This window comes from Misgurnus anguillicaudatus, chromosome 19, assembly GCF_027580225.2.
Source record: "Misgurnus anguillicaudatus chromosome 19, ASM2758022v2, whole genome shotgun sequence".
NCBI lineage: Eukaryota > Metazoa > Chordata > Actinopteri > Cypriniformes > Cobitidae > Misgurnus > Misgurnus anguillicaudatus.
In genome coordinates this window covers 44,417,348-44,439,808 of record NC_073355.2, presented here as the reverse complement: position 1 = coordinate 44,439,808, position 22,461 = coordinate 44,417,348, and the positions used below count along the sequence as shown (strand labels likewise).

The following is a 22,461-nucleotide window of genomic DNA, read 5'->3' as shown; positions in this document are numbered from 1 at the left end:
GTGCATATTTTTTATTTTTCTTGTCAAAAATGACGATCGTTTCGCTGGATGGGACCCTTGTGCCTCGTTTGGGATCGTTTGGAGTCCTTTGAAACTGCAATTTGAAACTGCATTAAAACTGTTAAGTGTTGGGGTCCATTGAAGTCCATTAAAACGAGAAAAATCCTGGACTGTTTTCCTCAAAAAACTTAATTTCTTCTCGACTGAACAAAGAAAGACATTAATAATTGGGTGACATGGTGTTGAGTAAATTATCTGGATTTTTTTTTTTAAGAAAATGGACTAATCCTTTAAAGGTGCAGTGTGTAATTTTTAGAAGGATATCTTGACAGAAATGCAAAATAATATACAAAACTAAATTATTAGGGGTGTATAAAGACCTTTTAAAATGAACCGTTATGTTTTTATAACCTTAGAATGAGACATTTTTATCTACATAAACCGTGGGTCCCCTTACATGGAAGTCGCCATTTTGTGCCGCCATGTTTCTACAGAAGCCCTTAACGGACAAACTTTTTTACTAATGAAATGTTTGTCCGGTGGTGGCTATCATAGCTTCTTTATGCATTTCAAAAGCGAGGGTGGGGCAGTGGACTGAGCCGTTGGCTGCAATTCCCAACTCACCACTAGATCCCGCGAAAATTTACACACTGCACCTTTAAGAGATTACAAACAGGTAGGAGCAGGAATGTGCTATTAAATAACACTTATTAAACGTGGGTCAAAAATTTGGTAAGCTAATAAAATTATGTTACTCACTAGTTGGCCGGTTAGTTTATAAAGATATGCATATGGTTTAAATCAAACAGTAAAAATTATGGTCTTCTGGACTGGTACACCGATGAATGTTGGTGATGTAAGCGGATCAAATCAAAAGACCAAAACCATCCACTAAAGAAAACAGCAGTCATTGACGTAACGGTTAAAAACAAGTGACTCACAACATTGGAAAGTTTACCAAAAAATGCGTAGCTATGACTCTGTGTACCTAAATTATAAAAAATATGTGTCATCAAAGTAAGCAGGACTAAAACTTACTATGCCCACATGTGCACCATGGCCTAATGTGTCAACATAAACTAAACCACATCGGCCCAGTCAACAAGAAAAAACATTTACTCTTTACTTTCGTAAATTGACACAAATAAAATACATTGATTTGTTTATGTATTATTGTTGATGCATTAGTGGTAAAGTATTGCATTGGCATTGCAAAAGGTTGTTGGTTTGAACCCAAGAAATGCACACACTCCTTGTAATGCATTGTAAGTTGGTTTAGATAAAAATTATTTCATATCAACTTGAATAACTTGTGGTTAAAGTCAAGAACAGTGACGGATAAACAAGTAAAACAAACTGTCTGCCATTAATCTGATCATGGATCAGTGCTCTTCACCCTCCGTAAACGAAGTCACTCAACACCAGAAATGTGGAGATGCAATCAAAGGGAATCGGGTTCCAGGTGGGAGGAGTTATGAGGGGTCACGTCCTCGTGCATACATGTCTGCTTGTCTTCTGCATTCACACAACTCACTGGGAATTTACTGGCTTTAATTTCCTCGCAGCCACATTAGAAAGTCTTCAAAGCTCGTGCTCTGTGCAGTGTGCAAACCCAGATCTTCAGAGAGACTTACAGATGTGTAATCCATGCATAAATGAGGAGCCAAACTAAAGTGCACACACACAATCTTGATCCATTTCTCTTCCCCCAATCACCTGCATCAGCACAAAACAGCACATATACTGACTCTATTAGAGTAAACTGAGTCGTACACCAGATGTTCAGGAATAAAGAGCCAAAGCTCCTCACAGTTCAGATATTTTTCTCTAATGTTTTATTCTTATTGTAAGCATTTTCCTACAATTAAGAGAATTCTTGAACTTTGCCATGTGAGACTTTTTGTGTTGTGACTTTACGCGTTTACACTTAATAAATGTGCACATTTTCTTATTTTGTTTATATAGTTATATTACTTGTACTACTTTATATTACTAGCACTTTAGTTCTCAATCATGTGGTTTAAAACTAAACTAAAACTAAACTGCAAACTGCGTTAAACTGCCCTAACTAAACTGCGCTAAGCTAAACTGCCATAACTAAACTGTGCTAAATTGCTCTAAAGAAACTGCGCTAAACTGCCCTAACTACACTGCCCTAAACTGCCCCAAACTGCCCTAACTAAACAGCGGTAATCTGCCCTAACAAAACTGCACTAAACTAAACTGCGCTAAACAAAACTGCCCTAAATTGCCCTAACTAAACTGCGCTAAACTGCCCTAACTAAACTGCGCTAAACTGCCCTAACTAAACTGCGCTAAACTGCCCTAACTAAACTGCGCTAAACTGCCCTAACTACACTGCCCTAACTAAACTGCGCTAAACTGCCCTAACTAAACTGCGCTAATCTGTCCTAACTAAACTGTGCTAAACTGCGTTAAACTAAACTGAGCTAAACTAAACTGCAAAAAACTAAACTAAACTTAACTAAACTAAAACTTGCTAAAACTTGTCAGATACTGCGCATGCCCCATGTCCCTCGCCCAGAGGCCATACTGACAGCTGTGATCTCCCCCATTCGTATCAATACAAGTGACTCATCTTGGTAAAATTAAATATATTTGGCTAAACTAAACAGCACTAAACTAAACTGCCCTAAACTAAACAGTGCTAAACTGTCCAAACTAAACTGCGCTAAACTGCCCTAACTAAACTGCACTGAACTGCCCAAACTAAACTGCGCTGAACTGCCCAAACTAAACTGCGCTGAACTGCCCAACCTAAGCTGCGCTGAACTGCCTTAACTAAACTGCGCTAAACTGCCCTAGCTAAACTGCGCTAAACTGCCCTAACTAAACTGCACTGAACTGCCCTAACTAAACTGCACTGAACTGTCCTAAACTGCGCTGAAACTGCCCTAACTAAACTGTGCTAAACTGCCCTAACTAAACTGCGCTAATCTGTCCTAACTAAACTGTGCTAAACTGCGTTAAACTAAACTGAGCTAAACTAAACTGCAAAAAAACTAAACTAACCTTAACTAAAATAAACTAAAACTTGCTAAAACTTGTCAGATACTGCGCATGCCCCATGTCCCTTGTCCCATGTCTCCCAGAGGCCATACTGACAGCTGTGATCTCCCCAATTTGTATCAATACAAGTGACTCATCTTGGTAATATTAAATATATTTGGCTAAACTAAACAGCACTAAACTAAACTGCCCTAAACTAAACAGTGCTAAACTGTCCAAACTAAACTGCGCTAAACTGCCATAACTAAACTGCACTGAACTGCCCAAACTAAACTGCGCTGAAATACCTTAACTAAACTGCGCTGAAATGCCCAATCTAAACTGCGCAAAACTGCCCAAACTAAACTGCGCTGAACTGCTCTAACTAAACTGCGGCGGACTGCCTTAATTAAAATGCGCTAAACTGACCTAACTAAACTGCGCAAAACTGCCCTAACTGAACTGGCCTAACTAAACTGCACTGCACTGTCCTAAACTGCGCTAAACTGCCCTAACTAAACTGCGCTAAACTGCCCTAACTAAACTGCGCTAAACTGCCCTAACTAAACTCTGCTAAACTGCCCTAACTAAACTGCACTGAACTGTCCTAACTAAACTAAACCTAAACTATGCTACACAATGCTAAGCTAACAAGCTAAACTAAATTACAATGCGCTAAAGTGAGCTAAACTAAACTGAGCAAAACGTAATTTTGGTTTTTAATACATATGAATATTTATGATGATGGTTTGAAAATGAAAAATTAATGTTTATAAATGTACTTGTTTTCTCTTGATTTTTCCAAGACAAACATTTTTAATGCTACCATATTGATTTATTTAAGGTAACACTCCATAATCATTTATACCAGTGTTTCTCAACCAGGGACCCTTGGGATGACTTAAAATGATTTAAAAAAACAAGCACTAACTACAAACAACTAAAAAATTGAAACAACTAAAAATATATTTCTCTAGATATTTCTAAGTGATGGGTTATTTTTATAACAAATATACATCTTTCAAGGCCTTCACATATTACTGTGAACAAGAGCCTTGAAGTCAACAAGTTTAAGATCCACTGATCTATACTGAACATCAGGACAAGTGTACTGTATCTATTCTGCAGATAAACCACGTGTCTCTATTCAGGCAGACCATCACCACCAGCAAACGTTTGGCCCCCACTTCACATTCCCGTTCAGCAGCGTAGTATAGCTGCATCAGCCAGAATTGTAATGGGTCGGTTGAAAATCCACAGAAGTCCAGTATTTCTGTGGTGTGTAAGGTGACAAATGTGACTTAATGAACTCAGCCTGGGTTTGAATTTCACTTACAGATGGACTCAGAACTGCCAACGGAAAATCGTTCATATTAGAAGAAGACTTCTAATCCAAAATAAGTGAATGGAAAACAGTTCAAGAATATTGGTTTCACCTGCAGTAATATTTAAATAGATAATGTGAGCTGATGTTGTGTCAGGTGGAGATTGGATTTAATGTGATGGAGAAGATGTGCGTATCGACTGTCTCTGTGAGAGGAAAAGGAAAGCAAGAAAGTATACAAAGGGCCTGGTTAACATTATATGGAAATGAACATGCATGCAAGTTTATGCTGACTGTATGAATTAAAATGACATCTACGAGAGGACAGATTATACACAAACTTTCCAAAGTGTAATTGATGTTTGTTTTAGTTGATGGCAGTGTTGTGAGGTTTAAATGATGGGGTGCTTGTGTGGAATAAATCATGTCAATTACACTACCGTTTAAAAATGCACGGTCACATTACTGAAATATTTTTCTGGATCTTTAAAAGCATTTGATCTGTGCCAAAATATACAACAAAAAATAAACAGTTTTAAAATAAAAAATAATACATTTATAGCTCCTATAAAAGTGAGTTTCTCAAAGCGCTTCACAAAGCTAAAATAAATTGTTTTATGATAAGTTTTAAAAGCATCTAAGTATGGAAGTTTTTTCTGCCAATTCTAAATTAATCAAATAAATAATAAATAGGTCTGCTATAGCCAATCTTCATTTTTTGGGCAAATAAACCCCACCCACTGATTAACAGAATTTGCATAAAAGTTGAAAATAAAAACGAAAACTGATCAATCAAAAAGAGCATGAAATTAAAACTGAAATTTACATTCGAATTAGATTGTATTTAAAAAAAAAATTGCTGCTTTTTTTACATTTACCTTTCAATTTTAGTATTGGCAGTCCTGCCTTAAGATTGTAGTGAAAATGAAATGTCAAATCATCAAATGCATTTTATTTTTTTATTTGGCATGGAAGATGCATTCCATGAAAATTAAAACAATTTAATTCAATGTTTTAATTTTAATTTTATCATTTCATTTTCAATTTTGGGACATATTTTGCAATTTTAGTTTTTTATTTTATTAATTAATTAATAAAAAATTCGCAGAAAAAACTAAGAAATTTGTCTCTTTAATATTTGAATGGTGCAAAACAAAGCCCATATTAGCACATTTCATTAGCCCATTCATGACGCTGTTGTGATGTTGAGTGGGGTACGAGATAGGTACGTGTGTGATTTATGCATGTGCGGTACGGGTACAGGTAACGGGCCAAATTTTAACGGGTCTGGGTACGGATTTAATTTTGATATTATCACGGGTGACGGGTCAGATTTGGTTCTGAACTTTGCGGGTACGGGCAGGAGCGGGTCTCCAAAAATGGACCCGTGCAGGACTCTGAGACATGGGTCGGGTATAATATTAGTGGCTTCGGGTCTCAGGTAATTTAAAATGAATGTGTTTTTGCTGAACGGACCCAAGAAGACCCAAACATCGAGTCCTTTTCCAAACCCCCCTCTGTTTGCCCAGGGGAGCTTTCGTCATTGTGTGGCTTGCGGTAAGTTCATTTTCGTTGTCAATCATTTTTGAATACACACTGTAAGCAGTTACCTTGGTGTCATCGTCAGATAACAAATGAAAATAAATGGAGCAGCGGGCCAAATTGGTTGCAAGGCCTGCACACACACGCACGTTGGTGCCTTGGTTCAGTTTACATTTGGGTCGGGTTGCCACGGGGTCGCGTCGGACTCGGGTCTAATTTTGTCGGATTTGTCTCAGGTTGGGTCTTTCTTAAAAAAATTATTTATGCACGTTGGGTTTGGGTAAAAAGTGATTTGGGTCATTTCGGGTCAGGTACATTTCTTTGGACACGAGGAGACCTGTAGTCCAGGGTCAGAGATGGGCCCTGAAACTGGTCTTTTTCTGACCAATAGCATCTCAATAAGATGGATAAAAGCCATCTGAGGTTCTGTGATAAATTGGTGAGAAGATCCATCAGACATTGAAGTCTGAAACTAGATTTTGGTGTAATCCCAGAATTAATTATCCAGGTTAGTATGAACCCATAATCCAAACTCGGGTTTAAAGTATATACTTTGTGAGGAGACCTACAGAAACTCGTCTGTGGTTAGTTTTCTACTTCTGTTCAACTACTCATGGTTTCAAATGCCAAGCATATAAGTTATAGTTAAATAGCTAATCAAACTGTCAATGTGTTTATTTAAATAACAACACATCCAGTTTGATGGCACAAACAATCATTGCTTTGAGTACAGCATGTTAAGCTAACAATGCATCGGCCAAGACTTATGGCTGCATACTTGTGTTTGTTTCTGGTGTAACACAAATTCCTAAATCGTATGAGAGTTTATGCAGAGAAGCCATCAACATTGACCTTAATGAGTACGGACAGTCTGCACACACAGGAAAATAAACCATCGAGGAAAAGACTCATTAGTCCAATGACACGAGGGTACAAAGATCAGTCTGTGAACTCTCTTTGCCTTCTTCTGATGTGATGGATATACTGCTGTCTATGGCCCTGCTCCTTAATATACTCCGGTAATGAGTGACAGAAGTCGGGCGTGTGCGGACGACAAACCCAGAAGCTAAATGACTCGGACACAGTTTGGTGACGTCTGGCCCTGGTGTGAAACCGGAGAAGAATCTGGTTTATCAATGGTACACCGAGATCAAACCTTGAGATGAGATGAGAGGGTCTGGAAATGGATTCTGTCACCACGACTGGAGCCCACAGTAACCATATGTCTTAATCTGGTCAGGCCAAGCCTATTATCTTCTCCAGATCCGCAGGAACTGATGGTGTCGTGTCCTGGTCTCAATGAATGGTTGACAGCTTTGAGGATGTGGTGATCAAATTGACTTCAGGATGGGATCTCAATAGGGTCTCTATTGAAATCTTTTCCAGTCTAAAGGGGGGAGGCTAAACAGGCAACCATGTTGGCTCCAGGTGTCTGACACATGTATGCATTTATCTAATTAGCTAGAAAAAAAGAATGGCTGTGCTAATGAGACCTCGGCATTACAAAAAAACACATCTGCACATGCCGAAAGTCCTGATTCCAAAAACGCACGCCTCGTTCACGTTTTACCAAATGGATATAAACCCCATAAACTGTAATCTGTGCTGAAAGTACACTAGATCCTATGTAGCTGGAAATGTAAACAAGCCAAAATATTATATAAATATATACACATGGGATGGATGGCGTTGTAAATCCACAAAGCTTTCAGATAATGTGCAGGCGTACTTACAGTTAATTCTCTTACTAAATAATACAGCTCAAAAACTTAAGTAACCGCAAAAAGAAACAAAAAACACAAAAGTGAAACATACAAAGCCAAACATAATATAACTTAAAAACTCAAACTCCAAAATAACTGAATGTCTAAATGCATCTGGGCTTATTTTTTCTGGCATACTAAAGCTACAATGTGAGTAAAAATGGTCACTGGGGCAGTACACTTTAATAAAGTCTTAATATGTACCATTTAGGTACAGATATGTGTACATCTGATCGACTAATAAGATGTTTTTTTTGTACTTTTTTCCCCAACTAGGACTGACAATCTTTTCCTGACAATGTACAGTCACACCACACTTTCAAAATGAGAAATTTTATGGAGAGCCCAAATGTATAGCAATCGTCAATGACATCATGCACCAAGACGTTGTTTTTTATCTACACATCATCAATTTAGGTGTGCTTAGATTGTTATTGTTGTTTTTGTGATTTCAAAGCTGTATGTACAAAATGGGATTGTGCAACACTCTAAAAAATGCTTTTTTCAACCCAATGTTGGGTCAAAAAGGGACAAGCCCGGTCATTGGGTTAAAATATCCCAATTTTTTTACATTTGACCCAACAATGGGTTAAAACAACCCAGTATTTTGGGTTGAAACAGCCCAGTATGGGTTAAATTACAACCCATCGGGTTGGTGTTTCCATTTTTGGCCCAATGCTGGGTTAAAAATAACACAGCATTTTTTTTGTGTGTATTCTGCAATTTCTGAAAAGGTCATGCTGCAAAATATCGATCTTCTGCTGGTCACACCTCTTTACATGATATGAATTCACAGGTCAGAGTTAAGCTTTGGAGCATTCCGTAATGCAAAAGTACTTTTCATAGGTGGCGCTTACGCTCTCTAGCATTCGCGTGAGTTTTAAAGGTGCACTGTGTAACTGTAAGACAAAAATGCAATATAATATGCATGACTATATTATCAATGGCGTATAAAGACTTTAAAAAACAAACTATATTGTTTTTATTATATTAGAATGAGTCATTTTTATCTAAATACACGCGGGTCCTATTACATGGAAGTCACCGGCATGTTTCTACAGTAGCCCTAAACGGACAAACTATACTGTAGAGCGTGTTTTATCACTACGTCGTCTCAGACGACAACATGTTTGTCCTGTGCCAGCTATTAAATGTGTTTTGAAATTGAAGGGTAAGCTGTTCGCAATTCGCAATCTCACCACTAGATTACATTCTCTAAAATTTACACACACCACCTTTAATGGATGTCCAAAGGAAATATTTACAAATATGGTTTTATTCGTTTTTCCTAGTAAGTAATTATTTTTAATAGAGAAAAATAAATATTATAAAACGGGCAGTTCTGTTTCTTCATTCTGATTGGTTGAAGCGCCGGCCCATGATAAAATACCCTGATAACCCCACGGTTCAGACCGCATTACATAAGTATCACTGCGCCACTGTTGCTGCGTACTGATTTATGAAAATAAACACCACAGTCTTTAATCATATTTTTCATTTGTCTACAATTGCACAATTATGGTGATATCCAGATAAATGTCAATAAATATGGTTGAGTCATCTAATCAATAAAGAGAAAAGGCTCCCTGAGGAGTATCTGGGTGATTCTCACGAAAACTTGGTTTTAAAAATGTCAAGCATGAAAATGTAAAAATTGCTTAAATTTACTTTTTTTCCCACCAGACATTGAAAAACAAAGTCTGGAGTAAATGGGAACATTAATTTAAAAACTTTTACTTATCATTTAACACTTTTTGTAACATAATTTAAAAAACTTAGTCCTAAAAAATCTCATTACCGCAACAGTCAGAAAACATCAACACTGACATATTTTCAAAATGACATGACAAACCTGAAAGAACATAATTTGGAGATTCTGCACATGCATTTAAAATCAAAGTATTATGCTTCTATTAATTAAATTAACATTTAATAAGCATCTGTTGCGGTAATGATAATCAAATGTCGTGTAAGCATTCTGACAAAACAATATTTCAAATTAACTGTAAAAAAATGTTACCTGGTAGCCATCTTGAAGTAACTGGTCCATGTGCTTGGTCACTCAAAATCAAACTTTATTAAAATTCTGTATGTGTGCTTAAACTGTTCTCAAAAAGTGTTGCGGAGGATGAGAACATCAGGCATGGACACATCATTTTCCAAATTTTTCTTCATTATTATTATACATGAATATTCAGTAAATATTTTTTCTGTCATCTAAAGTAGTCTAGCAAAACATCCATTTATTTTTTTTCTTAATTTTTTTGTGTTAATTTAATTAAATTACAACATAACGCATTTTCAAACACAGCCGGACACATTGCGGTAATGAGAATTTCAGCAGAAAATGAGATAAAATTTACAATTATAAATTCTTATGTTGAAATCACACATTGTGCAAGGTAGAACACAGTATTGTGTTAATTCTGATGCTTTTTAATGTTACGATATTACACATTTTAAAGCTAAAATCATTGGTGCCGTGGTGTTTCAATGGTTTCGTGAGAATCACCCATCTACCTGAAATTTATATTTCCGCTATCCACTGAGTGGCGATCTTACCCAACTTAAACACTGACGCTTTCACTCAACACTAAAAACACTGTGTTTTGACCAGGCTCTGAATTTGATCTCTTACAAAAGTTATTCACAAAAATTTAATTATCTCCGCTTTTAGCTGAAATTTTGAGAGGTGATAAGAGAACAAATGAAGGTAGGATGAAACGTTTTTTGTTTGTTTGTTTGTTTGAAACCTGATGGTCTGTTCTTTCATTTGATATATTTTATGTTTATTTAAAGAAAATATTTTTTCTGTAAGGCATTAAACTAAAACTGGGTGGTAACTTTAAAAAACCGCTGACGGGGAAAGAGTTCAACATGCTTCCAAGCATATTTGATCATCACTTTAACAGTTGAACGATATAAATGTTAATGTATAAATTAGATGAATGTTGATTTATAAAATATACACCACAGTCTTAAATCATATTTTCATTGTGTCTTTGCTGCGTCTGTCTTGGTTTGGAACTGCGCTCTGTTGCAGCCACACTTGATTCTGAGGAACTACTTTGTTTGGCGGAAGAGTAATATTTGTACTAATATAATTACAACTTATTTGTGTTTTATTTTATGAAATCCCGCTAACGTTATGCATATGAAGTAACAGTTTTATAAAAGCAATAAGCCCCGCAAAGCAGTAGGGTTACAGTGCATTTTATAACAGCTAATGGGGTTTCCACTTTGCGTCGTGCCTAATAACGCCCCTTAGCTGTTATAAAATGCACTGGTAACCCACTGCTTCTTGGGGCTTATTGCTTTATTTATAATTCTGTGAGCATTCAGTGAGATAATAGCATTTAGTTTATCACAGTCTGGAATTTAATGAGAGCTAACGTGCAAAATAATATTATAAAAATCAATTATTCATACTGATTGAAACACTTTTGTCTTCTATATGCAATTTTTTTGTCAATTTTTGGGGTACACTGGTTTACAGATATCCTTAAGGCTAACAAAACCATACTAAAAGCCAAAAACACTGACTCTTTGACTTCAATTTTGGGATTTTTCTTCATGGAGACTTTAAAATCTTGCACACAGCTGTATTATTATATATCCATTTTCCTCCTTTTATTCTTTCACACATTCTTATTTCTACATATTCATAGGTAACAAGGGAGCTGTTACAAAAGACCTGATGGGAAAATCACTCCATTCATCCAAAATTAATATTTACATGGCTGTGCACAGCTTCAGTATGGGTTAGACAGTGATTCGGACTGCAGAATTGTTGAAAAAAGACCTGCCTATCACATATTTTCCCGAAACTTGTGTATAAGATGAAAAGTTGTCTTGGTTATCACCATTAACATGATGAATGTTAACACACTAACATGGACTTCAACCTAACTCTAAAGTGTCCAAAGTAACATTTACACTTTGCAAATGGCCGACACTGCGTGATGGCAGACGTACCAAGGATTCGGTTGCATTGTATGGTTCACCAGGATGGTGAATTTAAATTGATAAAAAACAATTCAGGATTAACAAGAACTTCTACCAGCAAACATCCCCACCTTCACATAAATCATAGCACACTTTACACACTATTGTTGCATATCCCTGGAGTACAACAAAATGCATGTACAGGGTGCGATTTATGAAAAATCGGAGGGGGGATGTATTTATATTCATATTATTATTTATTAAAATAAATTATGAACCACGGGCTTATATTAATTATTATGGCGGGATCAATTTTGTCCCCATCTAAGATAAAAATGATTAATCAGAGACAGTGATATAAAGACCAGAGGGGAGGATTATCCCCCCTATCCCCCCCTGGCAAATTGCACCCTGCGGATGTACATTTGTAAATGTTGATACTATGAAATGTAATACTTGTATTACATGCTCCATACTGTAAACACTGAGTTTTTTCTGGAATTTGAACAGTCAGATTGTCTTACTTTATTTAAACATTTGTGAAAAAGATATTAATGTTACAATAAACAGTAAAGCCACTGTTGTTACTATTTGAACTTTTTCTTATTTGAAATTTCCTCACTTTTGTAAATCGCTTTGAAAAAAAATGCTAAATGCCTAAATGTAAATGTTAATTTAAACCAATATTTACATTTATGCATTTGACAGGTCATTTTAAAAGCATTTTATAAACATACTATGTGTGACCTTTAAATTGCTTTGCAATGCTTTACCAAATAAGCTATACAGGAATGCCACATTATTCTTATGTCACAACCCAAAAGTCCTTTAGTATGTCGAAAACAGATGTCCAAAATCCCCTACAAAAGCCCTCAAAGTCATGTTGTCCAAAATGGTTAGAGAAAGTACTTTCCATTATATTTTATCTTGATTTTATGACTTGTGTCAGATTATCTATCTGTCATGAATTACACCCTCTGAGTTTCCATTCTTTTGATGAATCATACACTGGTTGTTTACAACATAATTTTGTGTAACCTTAACCCATGGGACTAATATTCAACATATTCATTCCGATCTGTGAAGCCTTTATGAATCTGCGTCTCCCACAAACCCCTACAGTCGCTGAGTCTGCACTGAATGTTTTGCGTTCAAACTGGTCCCCCTTTTTCCACCTCTTGAACCCTTTCCAAAACCTCTCTGATTTCACCAAAAGCAGCAGAAGCTAAAGATGAAATTGAGAAATCTGGGCCCTACGTCCAGAAAATATTCCCTTTCCTGCCTCCCTTGCTGCCAGCGACCGCATCACTCCATCTCTGGGGCCAGTGTGGCCTAAACTATGAGGAGTATTTTCAGCTCTGTAATTTGAAACACATACACAGAGAAAGACATTTACATTAAGAATACACATGGCACTCCAAAACTCTGCGTCCCACCCAACCTTGACACCTCCACCTATTAAACGACCCATCTGAATTTCTGCTAAAAATGAGGTCGACTTACAAATTGGGTTAGACCACAAAATACCCGTGGCAAGGCCAAAACGTAAACGGTGACCAAAGCACGTGCAGCAAAGCATGATGGGTAAGCCGTACCCATTAAACCCTGTGACCCCTTGAAGGTCCACAAATTGAAGTAATGTTCTGGGTTCAATACATGTGACAATGTAAATTACTGTTCATTGTGATTTGCAAACATTTAGTTAATAATAGCTGTATAGCTGACACTCAACAGGACTTAAAAGCAAAAATGTGCTTCTTCTGTTAGAGCATTCAGATGAATTATTCTGTATTAAACTTTATACAATACTATAAAGCAGTAAAAAAACACCATAAAGCAGTAAACAACAAATGGTGATTTACAGTGATTTTACTACAGTAAAGAGTTTTATACGAATTATTCAGCATTAAAGGGGCCATGGCATAAGACTTTTTTAAGATGTTAAATAAATCTTTGGTGTCCCCAGAGCACAAAAAGTGAAGTTTTAGCTCAAAATACCATATAAATAATTGATTATAGCATGTTAAAATTGCCACTTTGTAGGTGTGAGCAAAAATTTGCCGTTTTGGGTGTGTCCTTTAAAATGCAAATGAGCGGATGAAATTCAAACACTGATCACAATGATGGTGGTTTGTTGCAATTAAAACTCAATTGTGCTTTTCTCTGCACTAAATGGCAGTATTGTGGTTGGATAGTGCAGATTAAGGGGTGGTATTATTATAATAAGAGCTCCTTATGACATCATAAGGAGAAACAAATTTCAACAACCTATTTTTTATGTGCTTGTAGAGAATGGTCTACCAAAACTAAATTACTGGGTTGATCTTTTTCACATTTTCTAGGTTGATAGAAGCACCCACTCATAGCACTTAAACATGAAAAAAGTCAGATTTTCATGCCATGGCCCCTTTAAAACTTTTATAAAATACTATAAAGCAGTAAACAACAAGAAAAGAGTGCAATTTACAATGATTTTACTACAGCGAAGAGAGTTTTAAATAAATTATTGAGTATTTAAACTTTTATAAAATACTATAAAGCAGTAAACAACAAAGAGAGAGCACAATTTACCATGGTTTTACTACAGCAAAGAGTTTAATATAAATTATTCAGCATTAAAACTTCTATAAAATACAATGAAGCAATAAACAACAAAGAGAGAAAGAGAGGTAAAGGGAGATTAAGGTGAATTATTCAGCATTCAAATTTTTATAAAATACTATAAAGCTGTAAACAACAAAGAAGGAGCAATTTACAGTGATTTTACTATGGTAAAAATAGTTTTATATGAATTATTGAGTATTAAAACGTTTATAAAATACTATAAAGCAGTAAACAACAAAGAAAGAGCACAATTTACAGTGATTTCACTATGGTAAAAAATAGTTTTATATGAATTATTCAGCATTACAACTTTTTTAAAATACTATAAAGCAGTAAACAATGAAAAATTATGAGACGTTAGAAGGCGCAAAGAGCTGCTTTACCTGTAGCCTGGTAAGTAAATAAATGCTTGCTTTAAACAAATGCATCTGTTTTTAAATGTTTTTTTTAATGCTACCTAACGGATTTAGTGTATATGATGACTCTGTACCTGTGGATATGGTGAGATGAGAAACATTTTAAGTAATGCTTAAAAACAACCTCTTTGCTAAAAACCGCTGTCCAAAGTGCTGAAACGTGAGGAGAGCCGTTTGTAAATTCTTTATCTCCTGTTTGTTACAAATAAAGTATTTTTAGAGTACAAACCTTTTCTTACACTTGTAAATTATTTTTTGATGATATTGGATAGCCATACATTTAAAGCAATTACAAGCCTGCTTTTTTACTTCCATGACTAAAAGAAAACGGGTTTTAAAGGTTTTAATAAAAAATAACAATTTCAATACAAGTGAAAAACAACACAATTATTTAACATTATTCTTAAACTGGGGATCTTCTTCCTCTGCTTAGTTTTTCAGTTAAGTCCGTCATCTAAATAGGGATTAGACATAGCGCCAGCGCAACATGCATTTAAAGGGAATGAGAGCTGTGACTCTCATTGGTTTACTGCACGTTACGCCCAAAATACTCCCATTACAATAGGACCTACCCGTTTCGACCATGCTCTCGGCGCAAACAACTTTTTTCCCGTCGTTAAATGAGCCACAGTGGTTTCGGACACGCCCATTTAGACGTTGCGCTGTGCGCCTTAGACAATGCGCTTAGATCGTTAAAATAGGGCCCAAAGAGTGATTTAGAGTGAGTTTACTACAGTAAAGAGTTTTATACGAATTATCAAGCATTAAAACTTTAATAAAATATTATAAAGCAGTAAACAACAAAAAAGCGCAATTTACAGTGATTTTACTATAGCAAAGAGAGTTTTATATAAATTATTAAGCTTTAAAACTTTTCTAAAATACTATAAAGCAGTAAACAACAAAAAGAGAGCGCAATTTCCAGTGGTTTTACTATGGCAAAGAGAGTTTTATATGAATTATTCAGTGTTAAAAACTTTTACAAAGTACTAAGAGAGAAAGAGTGATTTACAGTGAGTTTACTACAGTAAAGAGTTTTATACGAATTATCCAGCATTAAAACTTTCATAAAATATTATAAAGCAGTAAACAACAAAAAGAGCAAAATTTACAGTGATTTTACTACAGTAAAGATAGGTTTATATGAATTATTCAGTATTAAAAGTTTTACAAATACTATAAAGCAGTAAACAACAAAGAGACAAAGATACATTTTTGTGATTTTACTACGGTAAAGAGAGTTTTATATGAATTATTCAGCATTTAAACTTTACAAAATACTATAAAGTAGTAAACAACACAGAAAGGGTGATTTACAGTGATTTTACAACAGTAAAGATAGTTTTATATAAATAATTTAGTATTTAAGGTGGATTATTCAGTATTAAAACTTTTATAAAATACTATAAAGCAGTAAACAACAGAAAAGTTTTATATGAATTATTTAGTATTAAAACTGTAAACAACAGAGAAAGACTGATTATAGTGATTTTACTATGTTAAGGAGAGTTTAAGGTGAATTATTTAACATTAAAACTTTTATAAATACAATAAAGCAGTAAACAACAAAGAAAGAAAGCTATTTAAAGTGATTTTACTATGGTAAAAAGAGTTTTATAATAATTTTTTTTAGTATTACAACTTTTACAAAATACTATAAAGCAGTAAAAAACAAAGAGAAAAAGAGTGATTATAGTGATTTTACTACGGTAAAGAGAGTTTTTTATGAATTATTCAGCATTAAAACTTTACAAAATACTATAAAGCAGTAAAAAACAAAGAAATGGCGATTTAAAGTGAATTTACTACAGTAAAGAAAGTTTTTTATGAAAGAAAGTTTTATATGAAAGAAAGTTATATATGCATTATTCAGTATTAAAACATTTATAAAATACTATAAAGCAGTTAACCACAAATAAAGGGTGATTTGAAGTGATTTTACTACAGTAAATATAGTTTTATATGAATTATTCAGTATTTAAGGTAGATTATTCCGTATTAAAACTTTTATAAAATACCATAAAGCAGTAAACAACAAAAAAGGGTGATTTATAGTGACTTTACTACGGTAAAGAGAGTTCAAGGTGGATTATTCAGTATTAAAACTTTTATAAAATACTATGAAGCAGTAAACAACAAAGAAAGGGTGATTTACAGTGATTTTACTATGGTAACAAGAATTTTATATGAATTATTCAGTATTAAAACTTTTAAAAAATACTATAAAGCAGTGAATAACAAAGAGAGAGAAAGAGTAATTTAAAGTGATTTTTAGCACTGCAATGCATGCCATGCCCATTACCATGGTAAAACAAATCACTGGAATGTTGGACTCTTAAAATATGAGGATGAAGGATGTAGCGAATCACAAAACAAAGCTTTACAACGAAAACTACGCTGAGCAATTGAACATCTTTGAAAAATCTGATGCAATTTATGCCCTTATTCACACATTTACAATTTAAAAATCGAGACGAAGCAAGAAAACTTACAAAGCGACTCTCAAAACCACAAATTTCTCCCAGCACACACGCACACAGCCGTGCCAGCTACCTAAATACAGCCGTGTGCCTGCACGTACATACACACACTGATTACAGATCATACACATGCCTTCCAAAAGAGTAAATTATACACAGTCTCGCTTCTTCCCATAAATACTGCAAAACCGGACTACAATTTGCCTCTATTTTTACCCCACCTGTCTATATCAGACAATCTGTCGAAGAAAAGCGGGCGTACCGCACGACAGTTCCATAAACAGACAGTAGTCATCACCCGGTGCAAAAAAACATTGTTTTTTACAAGCGTGTGTGTGGTGACTAAGACCCTGCGATTAGAAGAGGATGTGTTATGTGAGGTCAATTTCATAAACAATATGGCCACCTTCAAACACGTCTTAGTTTGCTCTGTGGCCTTGGGATGACTGTTGAGGCTTTGCTTTAGGTTTGAGAGTTCATCAGGCAGCGCTCCATTGGCCTGTGACAGATCATTTAGGATGCTCAAGTAAGTGTAATGTTAAAGGGGGTGAAGGGGTGCATACACGCAATGAAGTGCCAGAAAAACATGGCTGGAAAGCAAGATGGTCTCCATTGAACCTGACTCAAGATAAAGACGATTTGATACTGGATACTCTGGGCATCAGTCTCCTACTAATCTTTACAACCAGAAAACCAGCATCAGAGATCTTACTAGTAAAAGTGAACGTTTACTGACAATCTTGACATCTGCCCTATTTTCAGGAATCATGTTCATGGATGACGTAACGTTTTATAACTGTTACATTATAATTAGGGCTGTCAAAATAAACGCGTTAATAACGCGTTAACGCAAATTCATTTTAACGGCACTAATTTTATTAACGCGCGATTAAGGCAACACGCAATTTCTGTTTGACCCACAGCTGGATAAATTGAGACGCAGCAAGTGACTGGCGCTGTCTAGATGAGTCGGAGCTTTTCATAAAAATAAGAACATTAAGCTCTCGTCTAGCGAATCCAATGCTCTAAATGGTCATTAAACATCTAAAATGCACGTTTTCTGCACGTGCAGTTTTCTTTATCTGCACGTTTTCTGTGAGGTGTACCGTCCCAAATCCATATAAAGCAAAGATGCGTCTTCTTTCACTTTTTAGTTTCGTTTTAAAAAGCATTCAAAAATTATAGAAAATAGACCGCAGGACTTACTTGATGGTAAAATAATTATTAAGAGAGATAAAGTTCGGGATCTGATTGATGTTAAAAGAGTTATTAAGAGTGACAAGGCTCAAAAGACGTCTGAAGCGCGTGCACACAAACGCGCGAGTGCGTGACACTTCGTGCTATTTATACGCATCTTCAGGAGACTGGGCTCGATATATATAGACATCTAACACAAATTTACAGGTTTAAAAATATCTGTTTTGACAAGAATTCACGCAGGTATGACCTATAATCTGTTATATCTGAAGTGAATGTTTGGTTAACTGTTAAGGAAAAGTATCTGTTGTTTCATTATATTAAACCCTTGCATTATCCTACAGTCTTAAAGTGGTCTGTCTCAATGTCAAAATTAAACAATAAAAGAAAAACATATATGTTTTTGCTCTGCGTTAACAGGTATAGTTCTGTCATGCTTTGTCAGATTCCAACAATTGGTCCAATTGTTTTGAAGTTTTTAATAGAGAATGTTAAAATATAAGTGACACATTTTTGAAAATTTGCTTATCCCAACTCAATTTGCCAGCACAGGTCACAAATGATGCAGCAGCAAACAGAAATGGAGAAAGAACAAGGTCTTCTAAAGGCAAAAACATTTATAAAACTATGGCTGATGGTTCTGTTGAAAATGTAAACAGGCTGTTGTAGACATACATTTGTATATAGCATAATATATTATCCAAATGCATGCTGATTAGAGCATTAAAAACGTAAAAAGTGTTACATTTAGGTAAATTTAGAACAGATAAAAATGTGCGATTAATTTGCGATTAATCGCGAGTTAACTCATGATATCATGCGATTAACTGCGATTAAATATTTTAATCTATTGACAGCCCTAATTATAATGTAATCCCACTGTGTGGCTTCATAGAAGCAATAGAAGATATTGATAGAAGATATCTGGCCAATACAGGTTATCGTGCCAAACAAATGACATGCAAATGTGCCAGGATGAAATATGAAGAAAAATTTGCAAACGTCCTGTTTTTAGCACAAACTCAACTAAAGTCACATGATTCCCAAACAAGTTGAATCCAGCACAAAGAATCAACTCATCTGTATAACTCCTACACCTTTATCAAACATACAGATCGACAGATAGACAAAGACAAATAGACTGATCGACAGATAGACAGTCAGACCGATCAACAGATAGACACATCAACACCCAGATAGACCGATAGATCTGGTGTGTTAGCAGCTTTACAAGTTGAGTGCAAAATGGGACAGAATCTATAAAAGCTCTTGAAAGTTTTTGTCCTAACCACTTGAGTCGACAAGTGACAAGATATAGATATCTTTTTAGTCGGTTATTTTCATGTGTCTACAACCTAAGCCTGGTTGTAGCCATAGACTGTAAAAAAAGATGGATGTAGTGTCCATGAGGTCACCCATAGGTTTTTAAATATCGTTTTTGAAGCTTAAAGTAGGCGGTGCCTGTCGCCATCTTGGCCGAGCGTTAATGTGCATCACTCAGAATATAATGTATATCAGAAAATGGGTAAAAGGGCAGGATGTGGGTGAAGCTGAGGTGGCTGGTTGCTAAACCACACCCACCTAGCTCGCCTCTAGTGATAGCAATGGCTGTTCACCCATCACTCAAGTGGCCACGCCCTAAATTATGCAGAAGTTTAAGGCTTAATATTATTTAAACGGATGAGTTACAAAAACTTTCACCCCTCTCACAGTTGTCATGAGGGGCAAAATTAGCTATATTGTAAAGTTGGGCATTTTAATATGGGGGTCTAAGGGAATTGACTCCTATTTGGAGCCTCTAGTGGCCAGTTGATGAATTGCAGTTTAAGTCACTTCTGTATTGGCTTCATCAGAGAGATTGTAAGGTTGACGCTCTGTTTTAGCTGGTTACACTGGGTTAGCAGGCTGGTTTTAAAGGGGTTTTGGACACATTTTTAAACCAGCTTGAACAGGCTAGACGTTTGGCTAAACTGGTTGGCTGGTCTTAATTGGATTTAGATGGAAGTAGCTGGTTTAAACTGCTCCTCCCAGCCTGGCAAAGCTGGATAAGCTGGTTTTCCAGCCTGGCAAAGCTGATGGGTCAGCTGGTTTTAGCTGGTGATTTAGCTGGTCTCCCAGTCTGACCAGCTAAAAGTGGCCTAAACTCCTATAAAACTAGTCTGCCACACCAGCTAAAGCAGCTTAAACCAGGCTGGGAGACCAGCTAAATGAGTAGGTATATCAGACTCATCTCAGTTTCACTGAACAAAGACGTTTGGAGTTTAAACATGAAAACCAAAAGAAATTCCCATGAACATACCGACACGACAAACTCGGAAAAAGTCCAATAATCTGATGCTCTAACAACACAGTGACAGAGATCACACACGAGTGTTCGTGTGTTTATGTCACAGCAGGGCTTCAGATGTCAGATCTAACACATTTCTGAGACACTAATCCTCAGTAAACCTTCCATACTATCGGCTGTTTACTCAGAGACCAGCACGGCTAATGTATAATCCACCATGATCTGATTCGCTATGAGCTTTATGTACATTTAAAAGACAATACAAACAAAAAGACTCGGGGCTTCAGTGAGGTCACAGCTCACCTCAGTGAAGGACTGTGGGAATGTTTGGTCTGACTTGACCCAAACTTCCTCGTTCCTGTTAAAATCGGTAGGATTGATTAACTCTCAAACAGGAGCTGGTGATTCTCTACAGTCTTCACAACACCATCACGGTCTCACGGCTCAAACGGTCATGGTCACAATGGCTTCTCAAAGTTAATAGGATTCAATGGTGAGGAGCTCATGAGAAACAACAGCCTGATCTCATGAGAACTCGTACGTATTTTACAAGTTGGCTTATTCGTATAAATTTGTATTCGTATAAATATGAATAGTACAAAAACATACGATTATCAGAAAAAAATAACAAAACCACACCCCTTACCCCAAAGTCACAGGGGCAAATTGTACAAAAAAATTTACGGATGTGGTCATACGATTTATTACGAATTAGCCACATAGAAAAATGCGTACGAATTGAAATAAGGTAGCGGTGGAAAAATGCAGTAAATTAAAAAAAGAAGTTACAATAGTGAAGTACGAATAATCAAACCAAACAAAAAATAGAAGGAACAAGTTGAAGAGGTTTTAAGGTTGTTTAACTAAATAAAACTGATATAAAACATTTTAAAACTAAATAAAGAAAAAAAGATCCATACAATAGAAACTAAACTGTACTTAAGATAATTAAAAATAAATAAAAATCTGTATAAAAATAAAAGCTACTCATTGACTTCCATAGTATTTGTTTATCCTACTATGGAAGTCTGTGAGTACCTTCAACTGTGTGCTTACAATATATATATATATTTTTATATCTTCTTTTTTGTTTAAGAAAAAAAAGTAACTCATACAGAAACAACATGAGGGTGAGCAAATAATATTTTTGGGTGAACTATCCCTTTAACAGGAAATGATGCGTCCATCACAGGAAGCTGCTGGTTAAGAGAAAACCTTCAAACGTACCTGAACCGCTGACGGCTGAGCCCTGGGGTCAAAGATACGCAACTTCTTGTCCTATAAGGGGAAACATAACAGGTGAAAATAAATATCATGCTTTCAGGACAAAATATTCAACATGAGTAAAATTAACTCTTTCCCCACCATTGACGAGTTATCTTGTCAATTAAGAGAAAACATTTGCATAAAAAACGTGTTCCTGATGAGTTTTTATATGTTAATCTGTTATACCGCGATTATCCACTAGATGACACTCAATTTATACTTTTTTTTAATAATAAGCAATTTTTTATTTACTAATTTTAAACTCTGCATGTTTTGATAATTATTCTAAATCTGATCTCTAACAAAATTCCTTCACAAAAATGTAATTATTTCAGCTTTTTGCTAAAAAAAATATTTTTTCCCTTTTTGTTTGTTTGTTTACTGTTTGTTTGAAAGCAGAGGGTCTGTTCCTTCATTTGATATATTTGTATGTATTTTTAGAAAAAAAAAATCCTGAAAGGCATTTTGTGAAACTTTTGTGAAAAAAATCACAAAAGGCTGGCATGCAACTTTAAAAAAAAAGGCTGGCAAGGAATGACTTAAACTAGTCTAAATAAATTAAGAAACACATGCCTGTTTAATTAAAAATGTGAACACTGTATTATTAAAATTTTAAATTAATAATGCT

General features: G+C 35.5%; 1 protein-coding gene across 1 annotated transcript in view; it reads right to left on the bottom strand.

The window, feature by feature from the left end:
• LOC129436654 (coronin-7) overlaps positions 1–22,461 on the bottom strand; it is a 213,836-nt gene that overhangs the window by 118,778 nt on the left and 72,597 nt on the right. The window contains exon 7 of the mRNA XM_055194898.2: positions 21,795–21,845. Within this exon, the coding sequence (XP_055050873.2) occupies positions 21,795–21,845 (51 nt within the window). The remainder of the gene's footprint in view (positions 1–21,794; positions 21,846–22,461) is intronic.